The sequence below is a fragment of the Clavelina lepadiformis genome, chromosome 9, assembly GCF_947623445.1.
Source record: "Clavelina lepadiformis chromosome 9, kaClaLepa1.1, whole genome shotgun sequence".
Lineage (NCBI taxonomy): Eukaryota > Metazoa > Chordata > Ascidiacea > Aplousobranchia > Clavelinidae > Clavelina > Clavelina lepadiformis.
In genome coordinates this window covers 12,916,360-12,932,635 of record NC_135248.1, presented here as the reverse complement: position 1 = coordinate 12,932,635, position 16,276 = coordinate 12,916,360, and the positions used below count along the sequence as shown (strand labels likewise).

The 16,276-nt window shown below is 38.7% G+C and overlaps 1 protein-coding gene and 1 pseudogene across 2 annotated transcripts; one reads left to right on the top strand and one right to left on the bottom strand.

Annotated features, from left to right (window-relative positions):
* On the bottom strand, positions 1-15,435 carry LOC143471401 (polycystin family receptor for egg jelly-like; annotated as a pseudogene). The gene is made up of 26 exons (XR_013119543.1): positions 15,300-15,435; positions 12,205-12,352; positions 9,512-9,678; positions 7,814-9,418; positions 7,582-7,722; positions 7,327-7,513; positions 7,039-7,241; positions 6,772-6,960; positions 6,248-6,531; positions 6,044-6,163; positions 5,799-5,948; positions 5,596-5,728; positions 5,418-5,494; positions 4,956-5,349; positions 4,638-4,834; positions 4,362-4,442; positions 4,171-4,299; positions 3,958-4,113; positions 3,758-3,882; positions 3,515-3,691; positions 3,251-3,450; positions 2,337-3,150; positions 2,084-2,278; positions 1,873-2,012; positions 497-1,802; positions 1-185 (listed from the first exon to the last, which is right to left on the bottom strand). The product of XR_013119543.1 is annotated as a polycystin family receptor for egg jelly-like (transcript).
* On the top strand, positions 12,379-13,795 carry LOC143470259 (fibrinogen-like protein 1). Its single transcript, XM_076968291.1, has 2 exons — positions 12,379-12,738; positions 12,834-13,795. The coding sequence occupies exons 1-2, from the start codon at positions 12,459-12,461 to the stop codon at positions 13,502-13,504; spliced, it is 951 nt and encodes a 316-aa protein (XP_076824406.1). The 5' UTR covers positions 12,379-12,458; the 3' UTR covers positions 13,505-13,795.
* Positions 15,436-16,276: the final 841 nt, after the last annotated feature.

The window sequence follows — 16,276 nt, the reverse complement described above, 5'->3', positions numbered from 1 at the left end:
CTGCTTGGTGGAATCTTCTTTGTTAGGTACCTTAACAGCCATGTACAGAACATGATGTCATTGCAGTCCAATAGAAGGTGGTGCAATGAGAAATACTCTTTTACTTGGGACCGATACTTGAAAGATGTTGATGAGTCGTTTTTTAATCGAATAACCAGACCCAGAAATGGTGCAAAGACATCGATCTGGAAAAATATGGTAAAAGCCGCCAGTAGTAACAGCATTAAAATTATTTTATAAAATTTAGTTGTAATTTCAGTTTTGTAAGGTTGTCATCATAACAATGTGATCAGAACAATCAATCCCCAAATGCTTGTCAGGCAAAGCAATTATGCGCATGCTGGATGCTTAGGATTATGATTTACTTACTGTATTATTATGATTTAGCAGTACATGGAGAAATGACAGAAATACAGACAAACTGTTTACATGAAATCGTTTAAAAACACAGTTAATATAATTAGTATAATTACGTTATCACTGCTAACTTGCATACATTTGATTTGTTGTGAAAAGATGGCCGAAGTTGGTTCCTGATGGTGCTCCAGCATCAGAAGATTGGAATGCTGTCTTCGATTCCACTGCAACCACAATCTGCTGACTTCAACCATCAGACAGAATTCAGCCTATTCAGGTCTGTGCAGACTGGTCATTTTCATTTTCACTCGTCATGTCCACCTCTCGTGCGAAGTTTTGGAAACTTTTCTGAGAATTCAACCGAAGCCAATTTAGTAAGAGTCGACACATGGTTTAGGTTTAGGGGTGTACAATTTTGAAGAACGAATGCTCAAAAACCAAATTTCATTGCGATCAAATTCACTTTTGTTGTCGATTCATAAATATCAGCTTTCATTAAATATTTCTTGTCATGCGCAGATTCCATTAGACTTTGTGGAACTTGACTTGAGTTGTAAAACGTGTAGCGCTGCAATTAGCGTCGCCATAAATTAAACCGCATCAAAACTTATTTGAAAAGTGTCATAAAACTTTAACCGATAATTACATTATAGTCTTATTGTAAAGGCGAAAAAAGCACTGCATGGGCTTCAATTTGGTGAACTCGACATTATTGCAGAACAAGATTCGAAATTTTCGGTTCAGAATAAACTGTTCTAGATTATTCTAGAATAGTAAAGCATTCTGTATTGTACACCCCTAAAATAATAGTTAGTATGCAACTATGCTTGCCAAGTAGCAACAAAGTAACTATGATTGATAGCTATAGTTAAGGCATATGCCGTTTGATTGACGCCTAATTTTGATTTTATAGAAGAACGGTTAGAGCACCAGACTGCAATGATGCGACACCCAGCGGCTCTACCGATGTAATGACCTTCGGCAAGGCTTTAACGACACTTGCTTGTATTCACTGGCCCTCGTGAACAATTTCAAATCGTGTAAAATGAAATGAAAAAGAAAATGTTGCGACAAAACGATAATTCGACAACCGGCAACGAGGAATCATCGCCGATTGTAGGTCGTGCAAAGAATTTCCTTAATCTATGGATGTACAGTTGGAAACGATACCATACCATACTATACCATTGCAATAAGATATTTCTTCGCTTAAAAATAGTAAACTACACAGTCTACTGTAAAAGGCACTGTGACTCAGCAAACACTTCCAAGTCAGCTTTATGGAGAAACACGTTTTTTGATGATTTGCATTTCTATGTCCTCCTGCGTGTTTCTCTTGCGGTTGGTTCTTTCCCGCGTTGGGGCCCGATAAATCGGATTGGTCAGTTTTTCTTTCTTCTGTTTCTTCGCTGTTGCGCCACGATTAACGTAAGACCTGGGCCTCACTTCATCAAGAAATAAAAATGATCAAAAATGTGTTCAAAGCGATCAATAAATCATAGTTTTGCCAATAACCTGATGGTGGCAAAGGAGGAATCCAATCGCGAAGATCGTGTATCGGATTGTTTATCACTGAGAAGTAAGCGATCAAGACCACTTTCAAAGATTCCAGAATTATGACCGTTTCAATGAAAGCGCTCACGAAAGAAACCAACCTGAAATATTATCGAGTTTTAACGCATGTGACGAAATCTTAACTGTTCATTATTTGGTAACAATTGCTCACCAATCCCTGCAGGTTTCTAGCCCATACGTCATTCCGTACATGACGCAAATCACCGTCGACGTTGCCATAACTGCAAAAATATAAAACCAGGCCACGTAGATAGAAAAGTGAACAATAGCGAGTGGATCCAGCGTGTTGGGATCAATTTCCGCGATTGTCAATTCTTGCTGTGCTTCCGTAGCAGTCAATGGCGGCCTGTATATGAAAAATTTTACTTCACAAACAAACTTACTTCAACAACCATATTCATTACCTTGCTGATGGTCTCATTTCTAATGATGTCATCTTTGTTGCTGGCGATGACGTATTAGCCACATCACGTTTAACCTGCAATCGTTTGTGCTTTTTCACTTTTGACGTCACAGGTTTTATTGGCGATGCCGTAGAGTCCACTTTTCGTTCAACGCGCGACGGGATGTGCTTTTTTATTTTTGATGACGTCACATGTTTTGCTGTCGATGATTTACTGGCCCCATCTCGATCGACGCGCGACGGGATGTTTTTTTTCACTTTTGTCGACGTCACAGGTTTTACTCGTGATGACGTGTTGACCCTGTTTCGTTCAACGCGCGACGAGATGTGTTTCTTCATTTTTGAGGACGTCATAGGTTTTACCGGGTATGACGTTGTGGCCACTTCTCGTTCCCCGCGTGACGTGGTGAACTTTTTGTTCATCGTCGAATCTCTCAAGTTTCGGCGCTTGTTTTGTTGTTTTGTTTCGTTTTCAATTTTAACTTTTCCTGGGAAAGTTTGCCGTTGCCTATGGACGAGACTTGAGATGTCTTTTGAGGTCGATGGACGATCTTTATCGTCAGAAATATGTTGACCATTCTTTTTTATGTTTTGGTCAACTTTTATGCTTTTCTTTTCTGGACTTTTTCTCATGTTTGTGACGTCATGGCTACGTGCAAGTGATGTGGTTGGTTCTTGCTGCCCTCTGATGGTTTGTGTGGATTGCGGATTATTATCAGGATTTGAATTTTTGTTCATTTTCCGTCGTTTGGCGTGACGAAACATTAGGCTAATGAAGTAGGGTCCAGGAAAGCACATTAAAGCGCTTTCAATGCCTTTTTGACAGAAGTAGAAAGTTAGTACGAGTTTACCAACCTAATTATCACAACCACATAAACCACATTTTGGCTTTTGCTGACTTTTGACCGAACTTACCGACAACAATGTGAGACCACTTGAAGTAGTAGTGACCCACTGTTAACACATTCCCGTCTAGTGCGAAACTGTGACCATGAAACATCATAGATGTTAACATCACCATAAATATAAAGAGAGAGCAAGTTGAAACTCTCTCCACTCGAGTCATGACGTCATGCTACCATGGCCTCATGCCAAAAACGGAATACCACACGTGTCTGAAAATGATAAATTAGGAGATAATCAACTGGCACAGCGTGGTGGAATCTTTTACCAACAAACCTGTCTTTAAAATGGTTTTCGAGTTTTATCAGGAACAAGTTTGTGGAAATTTGTAGTTGGTCGATCGTTGCGACCGGGAATGTATATTCCACGTCGACCTCGCTAAACCATTTGCCGCACATAAAAAACCAACACTCACTGGTTTCCAAATCCCTTACCACCATCCGCTCAAGGTACCTGAAGTATAGCTCGCAATAAATCAATAATTCATACAACTCCTGTTAACTTGTCACTAATTCATACCACTTAGGGCTGCTTCCTCCGTCATTGCGCCACATTTTTACCGCTCTGACGTCACCCAAACTTTGTGGTGTCGTAACGAGGAAGGACTGGACGCTTCCCGTGGTTAAAATGTTTCCGTTTTCGCGCTAAACAAATATTAAAAGATTATATGACGTCAAAACAAACAACATTGACACACGATGGCAGACGTCATCATTTACTTGTATGACGTGAGCGTTACTAGTTTTCCTTTTGCCCAGCAGTCTCATGCAGACAGCCGCGGTAGTGCCGGCGTGTAGACGACTACCCGTGTAAATTGTGACGTAATACCGGTGCTGGTCGTCCGGTGAGTTGTCGTCAACTTCAATGAAGAGTCCCTTCAAAATTGTTATGATTAAGTTTTATACAGTAGAAGAATCTTGATAATTTTTTACCTTTTTCTCTGCATCTTTGTCTTTATTTCTCGCCCATACAAGGAGAAGAGCGTAGATTGAGTACAGGACAAATAAAAAGCTGATGATCACTGGATTATCTTGAAAATGCTCCCAGAGATTCCAGGAAAGCTAAACACGATTTGACAATTTATTAAAAGTGATAACTTCAGATGCGTCGTAAACTTTCTTACTTGGCTCTGATCGATCTTGTTGGGAAGAACAACAAGAGTGGAGGCGTAGAGAGTGGGAGCAATTTTTTTCTCTCTTTCCTCCTCTTGTTGTCGTTTGTGTCTTGAGTTAAGTCACATTCACAATCCACCAGCCCGGGTTCAATGTTTTGATGGACCTGATCATTATGAGGTCACTTTCTTTAGTTTGTTTGGGAATAACAGACGCTATGAGTAAACTTGATTTGACATTTACTGAAAAACCCCTATTTAGAGCAACATTGACATCAAATATCTCACCTTGCAAGAGCTCTCGCTCCAGTCTTTGGCATCGACGTCCCAATGCAAGCACTCGAGCATAAAGGACGAATACGTCAAGTCAATCAAACTTCCCTTGCGGTAATAACCTTCTCCGAGGTCAACTTGGATGGTCAAGTTAAATTCGTTTTCCGCAACCGGAAGTGACTTCACAGGCACCAACCAGGAGTATGATGATTCTGGAAATAATTTTTTTTCAAAAGGAACTTGATGAAAGGTAAAAATTGTACTAAATTTACGAAAGCACTGACTTCTACCGACATAAAAATTGCCTCACTGCAATATTTCACTCAAACAAACCTTTCTCGTGAAACGTTTTGTTTAATTTGAAAGGGCTGTTGTTGGTGGTTTCCAAGCTTAATTTACAATTTTGTATTTTCAGGTCCATGTTTACAACATGAATTCTGATGATTGAATGACTTGTGCGTCGCCTTTGTGTTGCCAAATCCAACAAAGCTGAACCTGTCGCTTTACTGTGACAATGTGTGACGTCACAATTGCTTTGGACCCTCGTTACGATATTTTCTTTGCTAGGCTGTGCTGGTAAATCGAAGCCGACAGTTTGGTTTTCAGCTTCTTCGTAACTGATAGGAATCTGGTTTTCCCATCCCGTTGCCAAGGTAACAGAGGTCACGAGATCGACTTTGTGTTTGTTCGTGCTAAAGTCGACGAACGAAGTGTTGTAGGTGAAGATCTAGAAATCATGATATCATTTTGTTATCGCGGTATATCGCGCAAAATAAAGCAAATTAGAATTCATACCTCTACATTGATCACTTCATCGCTTAGTGCCTGTATGTTTGGAAGCCGAACTAGGGAAGAGTTACCACCGAGAGGATCTGAGAGAAAAAAGTTTTTGAATGAACTCGTGGAAGTAGAAACACGTCGCAGCACTCGAGCTTAAAACGGGTACGAGTTGAACATGGACTTGGTCACTTACTGATGACATCATTGTTTAGTTTGAGGAATCTTCCTTTGATAAACTTTGTTTCAAACGTAACCGCTTCTTCCCCAGGTACCAATGACGTCATAAGCGCCCTTCCAAGCCTAGTCATTCTTGATGTTTCTTTAATCTTTTATAATAATTATTTATTGTTTAGATTACTGATTTGTGATGTCAGCAAAATTAATTCGCTTTGTTACCTTAAAACTAGTTTCTTTAGAAGCTTCAATCAAATTTGACGTCACAGTCAAGCTTGAAGCCGCAATTGACCTTATGATGTCATCATCCCCCTCGCGTTTCAATTTCAAAGCAAAGCCTTCTGTTTGATCCATTATTCTCACCACTTTTTGCTAAAAAATATAAAAAACAAACAAACGCATCATCTATTGTTATGCTTTAAGTTATTTTTTATTTCTCTGATAAATTTTTAAATCGTAGAATTTACCAATTTCAAGGACGTGACATCAAAATCTTTGGTCAGGTGACTTAAGACGTCAGCGACTTGTTTCACTGAGTCAAGGGTGACAAGCGGGTATTTCCCGACTTCTTCAAATATTTTACGTTTCTGTTAAATGAAAAAAGTGAAAGAGTATTCCGATAAGACCGCAGGTTGATTAATAACCTACATATTATTACGTTATAAACCGACCTCTGATTCGGTGAGAATTTTTGTTGGCGATATTGGCACTGGCAGCGTACATTTCGCGATCTTCTGCAAATCATTGCTCCAAAAAGCGTTGAAAAATCCCGCTTTTAACTTATTACCGGCCTGATGGTTTTCCGTTAAAAAAACAGAGAAATTCCTCTCATAGCAAGATAGTCGAGAGCCGCATATTTGCACCACAATCGTGACGAAACTAGGCAACTGCTCAGATGTCAGAATGACGTCATTAACACTTGAGTCGTAGCCATGTTGTAAAAGAAATTTTTGGTCTAAAAATATTTTTTATTTTAGACTTAAACATAACCAAATCGCTCCTGCAAATACCACATAATTGCAATCAATTTAAAAAGCGCTGTAACAGAGAAGTGACCGGGGCTCGAACGATGAGGAATCATCGCCGGGTTTAAGTCGTGCTAAAACCTTCCTCAGTTTGAGGATAAAATTTATGACACCACGTTCTGGAAATCAACTAAGAACATTTCTTTACATGCCACAGCATGCGATTCTACCTCTTTCTTTCACAAAGAAGCTGTATTTGAGTGACGCTTGATCTTTTCCGAAACTAGTACACGTCATATTAAACTTTGTGATTTCGGCAGTTCCAATTTCGGGTGTCGCCCGGCAACCAACGCCACTAGGTGATGATGGTGGGGTAAGGAACAGGGTTACCGAAGCTTTTTCCCCGTCGATATTGTAACCTGAATGTCAAGTTCAAAATTTAATTTGATGTTGGTCAAAGGTAGACATACCTATAATTTCGGACAAATTATATTTACCTGTTCCTGTGACGTTTGATGACGTATCTATTACGTTGAGAAGTGATCTACCGAGTTTGCAAAATCGCCGGTTCTGGCACAAATGCAATTGTCGTCCGGATTTCAGCGACAATACCCAACTATGACGTGAGCAATTGTCACATACTATTTGCAGAATGATTGGCAGGTGAGGAGAAAATAACTTCCCACAGTTTGACCAACATCTAAAGTTAAAGTAGAAAATGTTAAGTTTAAGCCAATTTAGAGTTAAATGAACTGAATAAACGTTTTAAGTTTTTTAAAACTTGCCTCAAACTAACGACCGGGACCGGATTTGATGTAAATATAATTTTTTGATCAGCAAATGCTGCGTCATAATGCTCGCCGGATACAATCAACCTAACGTAATAATTTTCGCTTCGTATCAGTTTGCTCATGGAAATTTCCATTACGTCATCGCCAGTAACCCAGAGGGTGTGCCAATCAAAGCAGGAACCTTGAACGTGAAAAGTAAAAATTTATTTTTCGATCAGAAAAGTCGAAATTGAGGAATTATTTTTAAACCTTTTCTTTGTATTTTTCCTATTTTCGCTTTCATCGGGAGATCTTTCTCTGTGACGGCACAAAACCAATCGCGATTGATATTTTTGTCATATTTGTTGAAATCAATGGAAGCCTCAAATCTCAAAACGGTTGTGTTCGTTCCTGTGTAAAAAGGTTGAACATTTCAAGATTATATTTCTTGTAACGGGAAACCGCAAACTTTAATCATAGAAATCTAATATTATCGACTCACCAGCCTGAACCACATCTCCTTCCTTGATAATAAAATTCAATTTTCTTTTAGGAATTTCTACCAACGCATAACCGTTGACTTTTGTTATTACGCTGAATGTATGGTAACTAGTGAGGTTGACTGCGATATTTATGACGTATAAACCCGGCAACAATGCATCGGGTTTTACCACAAGTTCTGGTTGAACTGAGTTCGTCTGAAGTTGAACTTCATCGCCAGTTTTTGGGATGTCTATCTTTGACGTCACCCGATACACTCTCCACTTGTAATCGAGGAAAAACGCGTTCCTAACGCAGTTGAATATAAGGTCTGCATTTAAGACGAACTCTTCAACGAATTTTAAAGGTTCGTCGAGTCCACCGCCAACTTTCCCGTCGCGAATTCTCACGCTATGCAAGCATGATGACGTGAAAGACATTGGAACGGATCCAACGAAACGAAATGATTGTTTCGTATTTGCGATAACCACGGTGACTGGCTTACTCCCAGCCTCGAAGAAAAGACTTCTCTGTTTGACGAGCTTGTAAGGTTTGACGTCGAACGGTAAATTCGGCAAACCTTTGTGCTCGTATTCCGACTTTGAAATCTTTAAATTGACGATCTGTGAGCTATCCTCGATCGTTAGATTCATTACGAAGTCCCCCAAGTCACCTCTGACGAATACGTAGACGTCTCTGTAGTAATCGCTAAACTTACATCTTCGCGACGTAATATACACGTCATAGATCTGAGGTAAAGCTTCAAAAGATCTTGATGACGTCAATGAAGAGTTGTTGTTTTTGGCCGTTGCCACAACTTCATAAATTCCTGGTTGAGATACGGTTACCTCTATCGCCATCAAGTGGCAATCGCATTGGCAGAATTTTGAAGTTTTCCAAACTGGCAGGTTGGTTCGGGTCGATTTGATCTCGACTGAAAGATCGACCGGCGCACCTTGACTAACCGTCGCGCTTATGACGAAATAATTGGGTAAAATACCAACATATTGTTTCGTCATTATATTAAAGCTTTTGATTTCTTCGTCGAAAGTGATTGGTGTGGCATACGTCACAGAAGAAACGTTGTTTTGCAACAATAATGTGACGTTGTGTATCCCGGGTCCAACCAATTTTTGCGTCGTTGTGTTGAGTTCAAATTTTACTTTTTCGGTTCCATTCGATAAAAACTTTGTTTTGTTAAAAGTTGCCAAGGTCTGGTTTGGCGAAATGATGACGTCATCCACCATAAACGTGTATGAGACGGGGAAGTAGTATTTGTGATAAAATACAAACTTATCAGGACTTGGATATGTGCTGCTCCATTGCTTATGGAACATTTTTAATTTCCCAGTTGACAAAGCAGATTCCACGTAAAGATCGACAAATTGTGTATCGAAGTTCTCTCGCGTTCCAACAATGACACACTTGGCATGAACCGTATATTTTCCGGGATATTGAAATGAACGATCTGCTGTCAAAGTTGTTGTTGAAAGATTTGTTTCACCACTGGAACCGAACAATATCCTGCATTCAAGGTTCAAGCTGTTTGTGCCTGCTGATAACTTTGCCACAAATTTGACTTTTTCTTTTGTTGGGACGTGCGTAGCTGCAGTTTCTAAGCTGAATCCTGTAATAATTGTCAAGTGAAATATCAAATTCGAAGTAACATAATAAGATATTTCGCATATTTTTCGTTTTTAACTCTTCGTTGTTAATTTACCGATGCGAGAATATACGAAGGAAATTTTTGCCCTTATGCACTTTCTCGTCAATTTTTTCAGAGAAATCACGACATTTTTGTTGAATACGTAGGTTCCGGGGTTTTTAGTACCACAAAATAAATCTTCAGATCTTCCTCTGGATATTCCCAGGTTTGCTTCTGAACAACTGCGTTACAAAAATGATGTTTTTAAACGACTGTTTTGTCATGAATCATGGTCCCATGCTGTAGAGATTATTTTATTCTCATAAAATCAAACAAGAATTTTGTAAATTATGAAGAGCTTAAAAGAAAAGGTTATAACCAACATTTTAATAATTTTTAGTTAATGTAAAATTAACCTTAAGATTAATTATCCTACTTTCCCATTTTATCCAGTTTTAAATGTTGTCACAAATATTTAGTATACCGTTTTTATTTCACTAATGTTATGCTTTTGTGACTAGAAATTTGTCAGTATTACCATCACAATAACTTTTTATACTTATTTGAAGGATTGTTATGTAGTTGTGCAATGTTTTCACTGAATTCATATCTGCTTGTTGTTTGTTTGTTTCATGTTTTAGTAATGACTTCTATCTTAGGCTGTAATGGCATTGTGTGCACGTGTGTTAATTACGCGCTGATGATGTGTGCTTTTGGGTGTACCGACACTTATTCACGCGGCACTTAATCACCGACGCATAATCACTTGGACACTTAACACGCGACACATAATCACTTGGACACTTAATCACGCGACACATAATCACTTGGACGCGACAGCACTTGGACAGCGCCTTTGTCTATAGCCTGCCGCTGTCTGTCGAAGGTTGGCATTTTGGTCTCCAAGCGCTTTTTCAATGTCACCACCCGACATTGTGGACTTTCACACAGGGAATTGAAAAAAAAATTCAAATGCAACATTTCTGCAAAGGAATTGCTGGTACTCAACCTTCTATTCCAATGCGGTACAAGGCACTGAAACTGCGCTTGCAAAACACAGTTGACCGTTATCTGTCAAGTGAGATTTTAGTTTATCTTCGTGCAGTTGCTCACATTTCCCAGTGATTAAATGTCCAAGTGATTATGTGTCGGTGATTAAGCGTCGCGTGATTAAGTGTCACCAAACCGTGCTTTTGGCGAGCTAGGAAGAATGTGGAAGTGAATTCGAGTTATGGGCGTAGAAGAAGACAGAATTTTTCCTGTGTGCTCTCTCGGTTTGCCCGGGTTATTTTGTTTTAGTGAAGAAATGTCTACTATTCCAAGTAGTTACCTTCTGTTGCGGCTTTTAGTATTGTTGCTACTTTTTCATAACTGCTGAGTTTGGGACTAAACTCAGTAGCATTATTCTAGCGGTTCGAAAAGGATTTGGCATTCTAGGCGGCAGGGAAAGTCTAATTACACCTTTAATGAATACTAACCTCATGCGTAGCTTGTATATGTTTTGTACTTATACATTCAGCATAAGTAAATTCCACATTTCATTTATCGTTTTCCTCACAAATTGTAAAGATTACCCGCAACAATCACAATGCATGGCGATAGAAACGTGTTTAAATGGAGTGCATTTTGCATTATTTTTATCCTGCAACTAATGCAGAACTAATCAATAATTTTTAACTGATTTCGCCCAAGCACTTTGCTAGCGCTGATTGCTATGATTTTATGAGCAAAGTTGTAAGTTTGTACCAGAACGAGAACAGACAGGCAGAGATAGTATGATGTTACGAAAGTCGGTCAAGATCTGAGCTAAGTGTGATAATTATCACATTTATCACAAATTATAATTTTAATTTGTGCTCTTCCTTGACCAATTACCAGGCTTGTCCATGGGACATTTTTTTCTGTCCCATCCCATCCTATCCCATAGCAATTCATGCCTGTCCCATCCCATCCCATCAAAATACAATTGAATAAATGTTATTAAATTTATGGAAATTTAAGTCAAAATAAATCAACTTATACCAAGTATATAGCATTTTTCACTTTGCACAGCAAAGAAATGGTGCTAAAATACTGCCATGGCAATTGCAATTCGTGCTGTTCCATCCCATCCCATCCCATGGGACATTTCCCATGGGATTCCCGTGAGAATCCCGTTCCCATGGACAAGCCTGCCAATTACTAATACTACTATACTAATACTAATAAGTAATAATACTACTAACAATAAAAATAACAATAAGAGGCAGGTGGCGCTTTTTTGCTCGGTGCAGGGCTGTCCTATGTGCAGACGGAACCTATAACATACTGCAGTATGCAGTGCATTGCTTGTTGTGGTTGGTCTTTTACTCATGTACTTATTTGCTGCTCTGTCGATTCTTTATTTCTTTTATAAGTGTAGATACTGGCATTGCCAGTTTAATAAAACCTATGATGAGGTTAATATTGATTTGGTTGATCACACTAAGCTAAGCTGTTTTGAACCTCCGTCTTATATCCTGATTAAAATTAGTTAACCATCCGTTAAGAGCAAGAACCTGGTAGAGGCATCAACTCAATTCTGTTAAAGAACCGTTTCTTTGAAATATGCTCTTGCATAAGTCATACTAGGCCTATTTGTGTGGAGTTTTCAAATTCTTTGATAAAACATGATGTGTCGAAAGAAAAAAAATAATATCACAACAAGTTGTGTTACAAGCGCTGTACTGTAATGTACTATAAAAATTTACTAAAAATTCTGGCTATGTAGAACTAAATGAACAAGTCACCTTACAAAAACTTCATGAAATTGGACATACGCATGCTCCCTGTTGTTAAGTGGAATTTCCCACGACATAGAACCAGCTGCGTTGGTACATTGCCCTGCGGTTGAAAAATCCACTCTGCCAGTCGCGTTTCGCAAGATTATCTTGCATTCTGAAATAGCAAGATAGCGTTAGCATGTAACGGATATAACCAAGCTACCATATATTAACAGCCATAGTAGTAGCAACAGCAATATCCAAGTTGAAAACGATAAATTATGTTTTCCCAAAGAAGACACTGGCAGCAAAAAAGCTTTATTTGTTGTTGTTCGCTATTGTTGACATTACAATGGTGGCATTGTCAAGCAGTGACAGACCAAGTCAGCAGTGTTTTACAAAGAGTTAAGAAACTGAGCAAAAGTTTAGAAAAACAAAGTTCAACCGACATGAAGCTTGATAATCTTCAAAACTGTAAGTTCAAGCAACAGAGTTATAAAACTTTCGCCGACTTTACAGAAAACCTAAACCAATTTCATTCTTTCATCGATTATCACAAAGGTAAAAATTTTTATTAGACCAAAACGATTGTAAAGTATTGCGTAGGTTAAATGTGTTGTGTTCAACCGGTCTAGAATCACATATTTTGTCTTCAGAATGCACGAGCATCCACACAAGTGGTTCAACATCAAGTGGTATCTACCCGATATGGCTCAATCGAGGATTCCAGTTCACCTACGTCTACTGTGATATGGAGCTCGTTTCAACTAAGAAGGGCTGGACAACAATACAAAGAAGAATGAACGGAGAAATCAACTTTAACAGGGGTTGGGACGATTACGTCAGAGGATTTGGGAACCCCAATAGTGAATGTTGGCTTGGATTGGAAAATATTATTGGTTTGTCGCGACAAGCGACATCAGCTGATAACGTAAAACTTGGAGTTGACCTTAAAGACTGGGATGGTATTAAGCAGTTTGTTCAATTTCCAACGTTTTACTTATCTCCAAAATCATTTAAATACGAGTTAAATGTGAAAGATTTCCCAAGATTCAGCATTTTAAACTACTGGACGCCTGTTACACGTAGCCGGTTCAGCACACCGGATGTCGATAATGACGAAAACAAAAACGGCAATTGCGCCCGGGACTACAAGTCGGGTTGGTGGTTTTCTTATTGTGGAAAATCGAATCTAAACGGTCCTTATCCCAAGTATAGGCAACCGATGACTTGGGGCAACATATATTGGGGGAATTGGCGAAAAGAGAATGAGAATGAAACCGCATTGCGTTTTGTGTCTATAAATTTGTATCACAGCAAACCGTAGTAAAACGAAGATGTCATACCAGTGCAATGTTAGTTAATGTCATTCTTTTCAGCGTTTGTTAGCTTTCAAAGCATTCTCTTACCATTGTTGTCTGGTACGATACATGCGGCGTTTCATAATGCGGCATTTAAAATTTTTATATGCGTTTATATGCGGCGTTTCAAAATCGATAACCAGCAGCCGGTGAAATGGACGCTACCTTTGAAAAATCCTTTAAATAAAGTGTATTCTGATGTTTGCTGTATACGTATAAAAATCTGGTAGTTTTCAATGTACAAATTTCAAACGCCTTATACAATAAATATTTTATTAATATGCTAAGTAATCGCACACAAGAAAATTCTATGAACGAAAAGGAAAAAATATGTGAAAACACCAATGGCTGCCAAAATGTGTTTACGAAGGGGCATGGCCCAATGCATAAGTGCGAGCGGCATTACGCAGTCTGACGGTCTTTGCTGATCAACTGCGACAGATTTGAACCAAAACAACAGAATGGGAGTTTAGACGTAAACAATAACACAGTTTGAGGAGCTGTATCTTGCCAACATAGACACAAACAGATGCTTAGCTATGGCGCTGTTTGAATATAACCGATAAACGCAAAAAAGTATTCGTTTTTGTATAATACTTTTTAACATTTATATTTCCTTTATCGAAAGGTGAGAAAGATTGTGGTTTGCAAACACTGTAGGCCCCATTAAAAGTGGTGGACCCAGACCAATTTGCCCGCCTCAAATCTTCCCCAAACCTACACTGGCCTGAGCATATAGTTCTTAGCCACCAACACAACTACCATTTTGTAAGGGCATGGAAAGTTTAGGGGTGCAATTCTTGATAATGCAACTATAGCATTGGTTGCTGTGTAGAGAAATGTTGCGGTATATGAGACAAGATTAATTGAAATTTGAAAAAGTCTTTTCAGTAATAGGAGCATTGATCTTCAGCACTTGTGGTGATAAAAAACATATCATATCCACTTCTTCAGTGGCAGACATCAGACGACTAAACGTTAAGGCCTAAGACGTAGGAGCTTTTTACCTACCTTTATAAGGCGACCTTCAATTACTTTCTAAATGATAGGTTACACGTTACAGGACTTGCCAACTTTGACTTACTACCGATTATGCTAAAAATAATGGTTACGACAATTATTCTGTCATCCAATTGTACACGGCTACACGGTGTGGGAAATTGCGCTATTTATGAAACACATATAAATATACACTTCGTATATAGACTATAGAGGTTTACATTTAGGAACAATCTGGTTAAAACTGTGCATAATAACTTTTATAACAAGCAGTTGAACCATAACAAACAATAGCTCGTTTAGAAATTAAACACTTTTGAGTGTCAGCCAAACCGATATAGTCGGATTAGGAGAATTTTTTCTAGAAAAAGTGGCTCAAAGCTCATTTTCGAGAGACTAAGGCAATTAAAAAACGGCCAATCTGACAACTTTGTTTGGCATTTATTGTCTTATTAAGTTATTATATCAATTGTCGTCAGACGACAGTATGGGGAACCCCCTTCGTTTATGTGCAAAAGAATACTCACAATTTACAGTTAAAGGCTGCTCCACTGCTTAAAACGAAACTACCTAGCCCAAAGCTACGGCATATCATCCAACAATATCAATTGTCTATTATATCAATTGTCGTCAGACAGGGAATATGGGGAACTACCTTCGTTTGTGTGCAAACAAATACTCACAATTTACAGTTAAAGGCTGCACCACTGCATAAAACGAAACTACCTAGCCCAAAGCTACGGTATAATTATCCAACAATACCTGCGCACACCAGCACAAAAGTGATGACCAAAGCAACTTTGAAAATCATCATGATTCAGATATTCTCTTCTTGGTGAAGAATACTGCTTATAGCTTGCTTATGTAAAACAACTGTCAACTTGCGTGCACAGCAAAGCTTACCACTTTTGATATGACCAATTGTTACACATTTTAAACCAAACTAACGGGCTTTCACAAGTACATAATTACGTCACAACGAAGATTGTTAGAAAACCATCACAATGCTGGCTCCAAGTATCACAGTACTGTACTAAGAGCAAGGTTTTTGCTATATCTGTTTTAGTTTCAATAAATTAAATAACAAAACAATATCATCCCCGAAATGCGTTTAAAACGGCCTGAATAATTTCATCAAAACAATGAATTCCTGTATTTTTTCCCTACTTGACCATAAGTACGCTGTTGGTCTTACTTCATCCAGTGATGGTCATACTTCAACAAAGTTAACATGGGCACCTCATTTGTGCAGTCACCACAGTTGTACGTCGATGCACATACCATCGACACAGTTAATATCAACTTAGGAAGATTTCTTTGGTACCAAAAACGTATGCGGCAATAAAACAACTTCGGTTTGTTTGACATTGTACGAAATTCTGTATGGAATGACTTTGATTTGTTTGGCAACGTCTTCCGACATCAGCTATCTTGCATGCCTACGACTGAGTCGTCTCATTTTCCTTGCGTAGAAAGCGTCACAGAGGAACTGGCGAACGTTCTTATTCATCATATAGTTTTTAGCAAACAATCCTTGTCCAACTTGCAATTGCCATTAAGTTTAGCTCTGTCATTAACATCGAACGTATGACAACTTCGCTATAAACAGTAGAAAGTCACGTGATGACGTGATCTTAGTTCTATCGAAATCAAAATAGTAAGGTCAGTAAGTGCAGAAGAGGTCAACACCATCATTGACGACAACAACATCAAAGCCCACGCAAGTTACACCGACGTCA

What these genes read in the sequence shown, in the direction of transcription:
- LOC143470259 (XM_076968291.1), top strand. Translation starts at nt 12,459, where the DNA reads ATGTTTTCCCAAAGAAGACACTGGCAGCAAAAAAGCTTTATTTGTTGT. An exon ending in TTTCATCGATTATCACAAAG is followed by an intron (nt 12,739 to 12,833) that starts GTAAAAATTTTT and finishes TTTTGTCTTCAG; the next exon opens with AATGCACGAGCATCCACACA.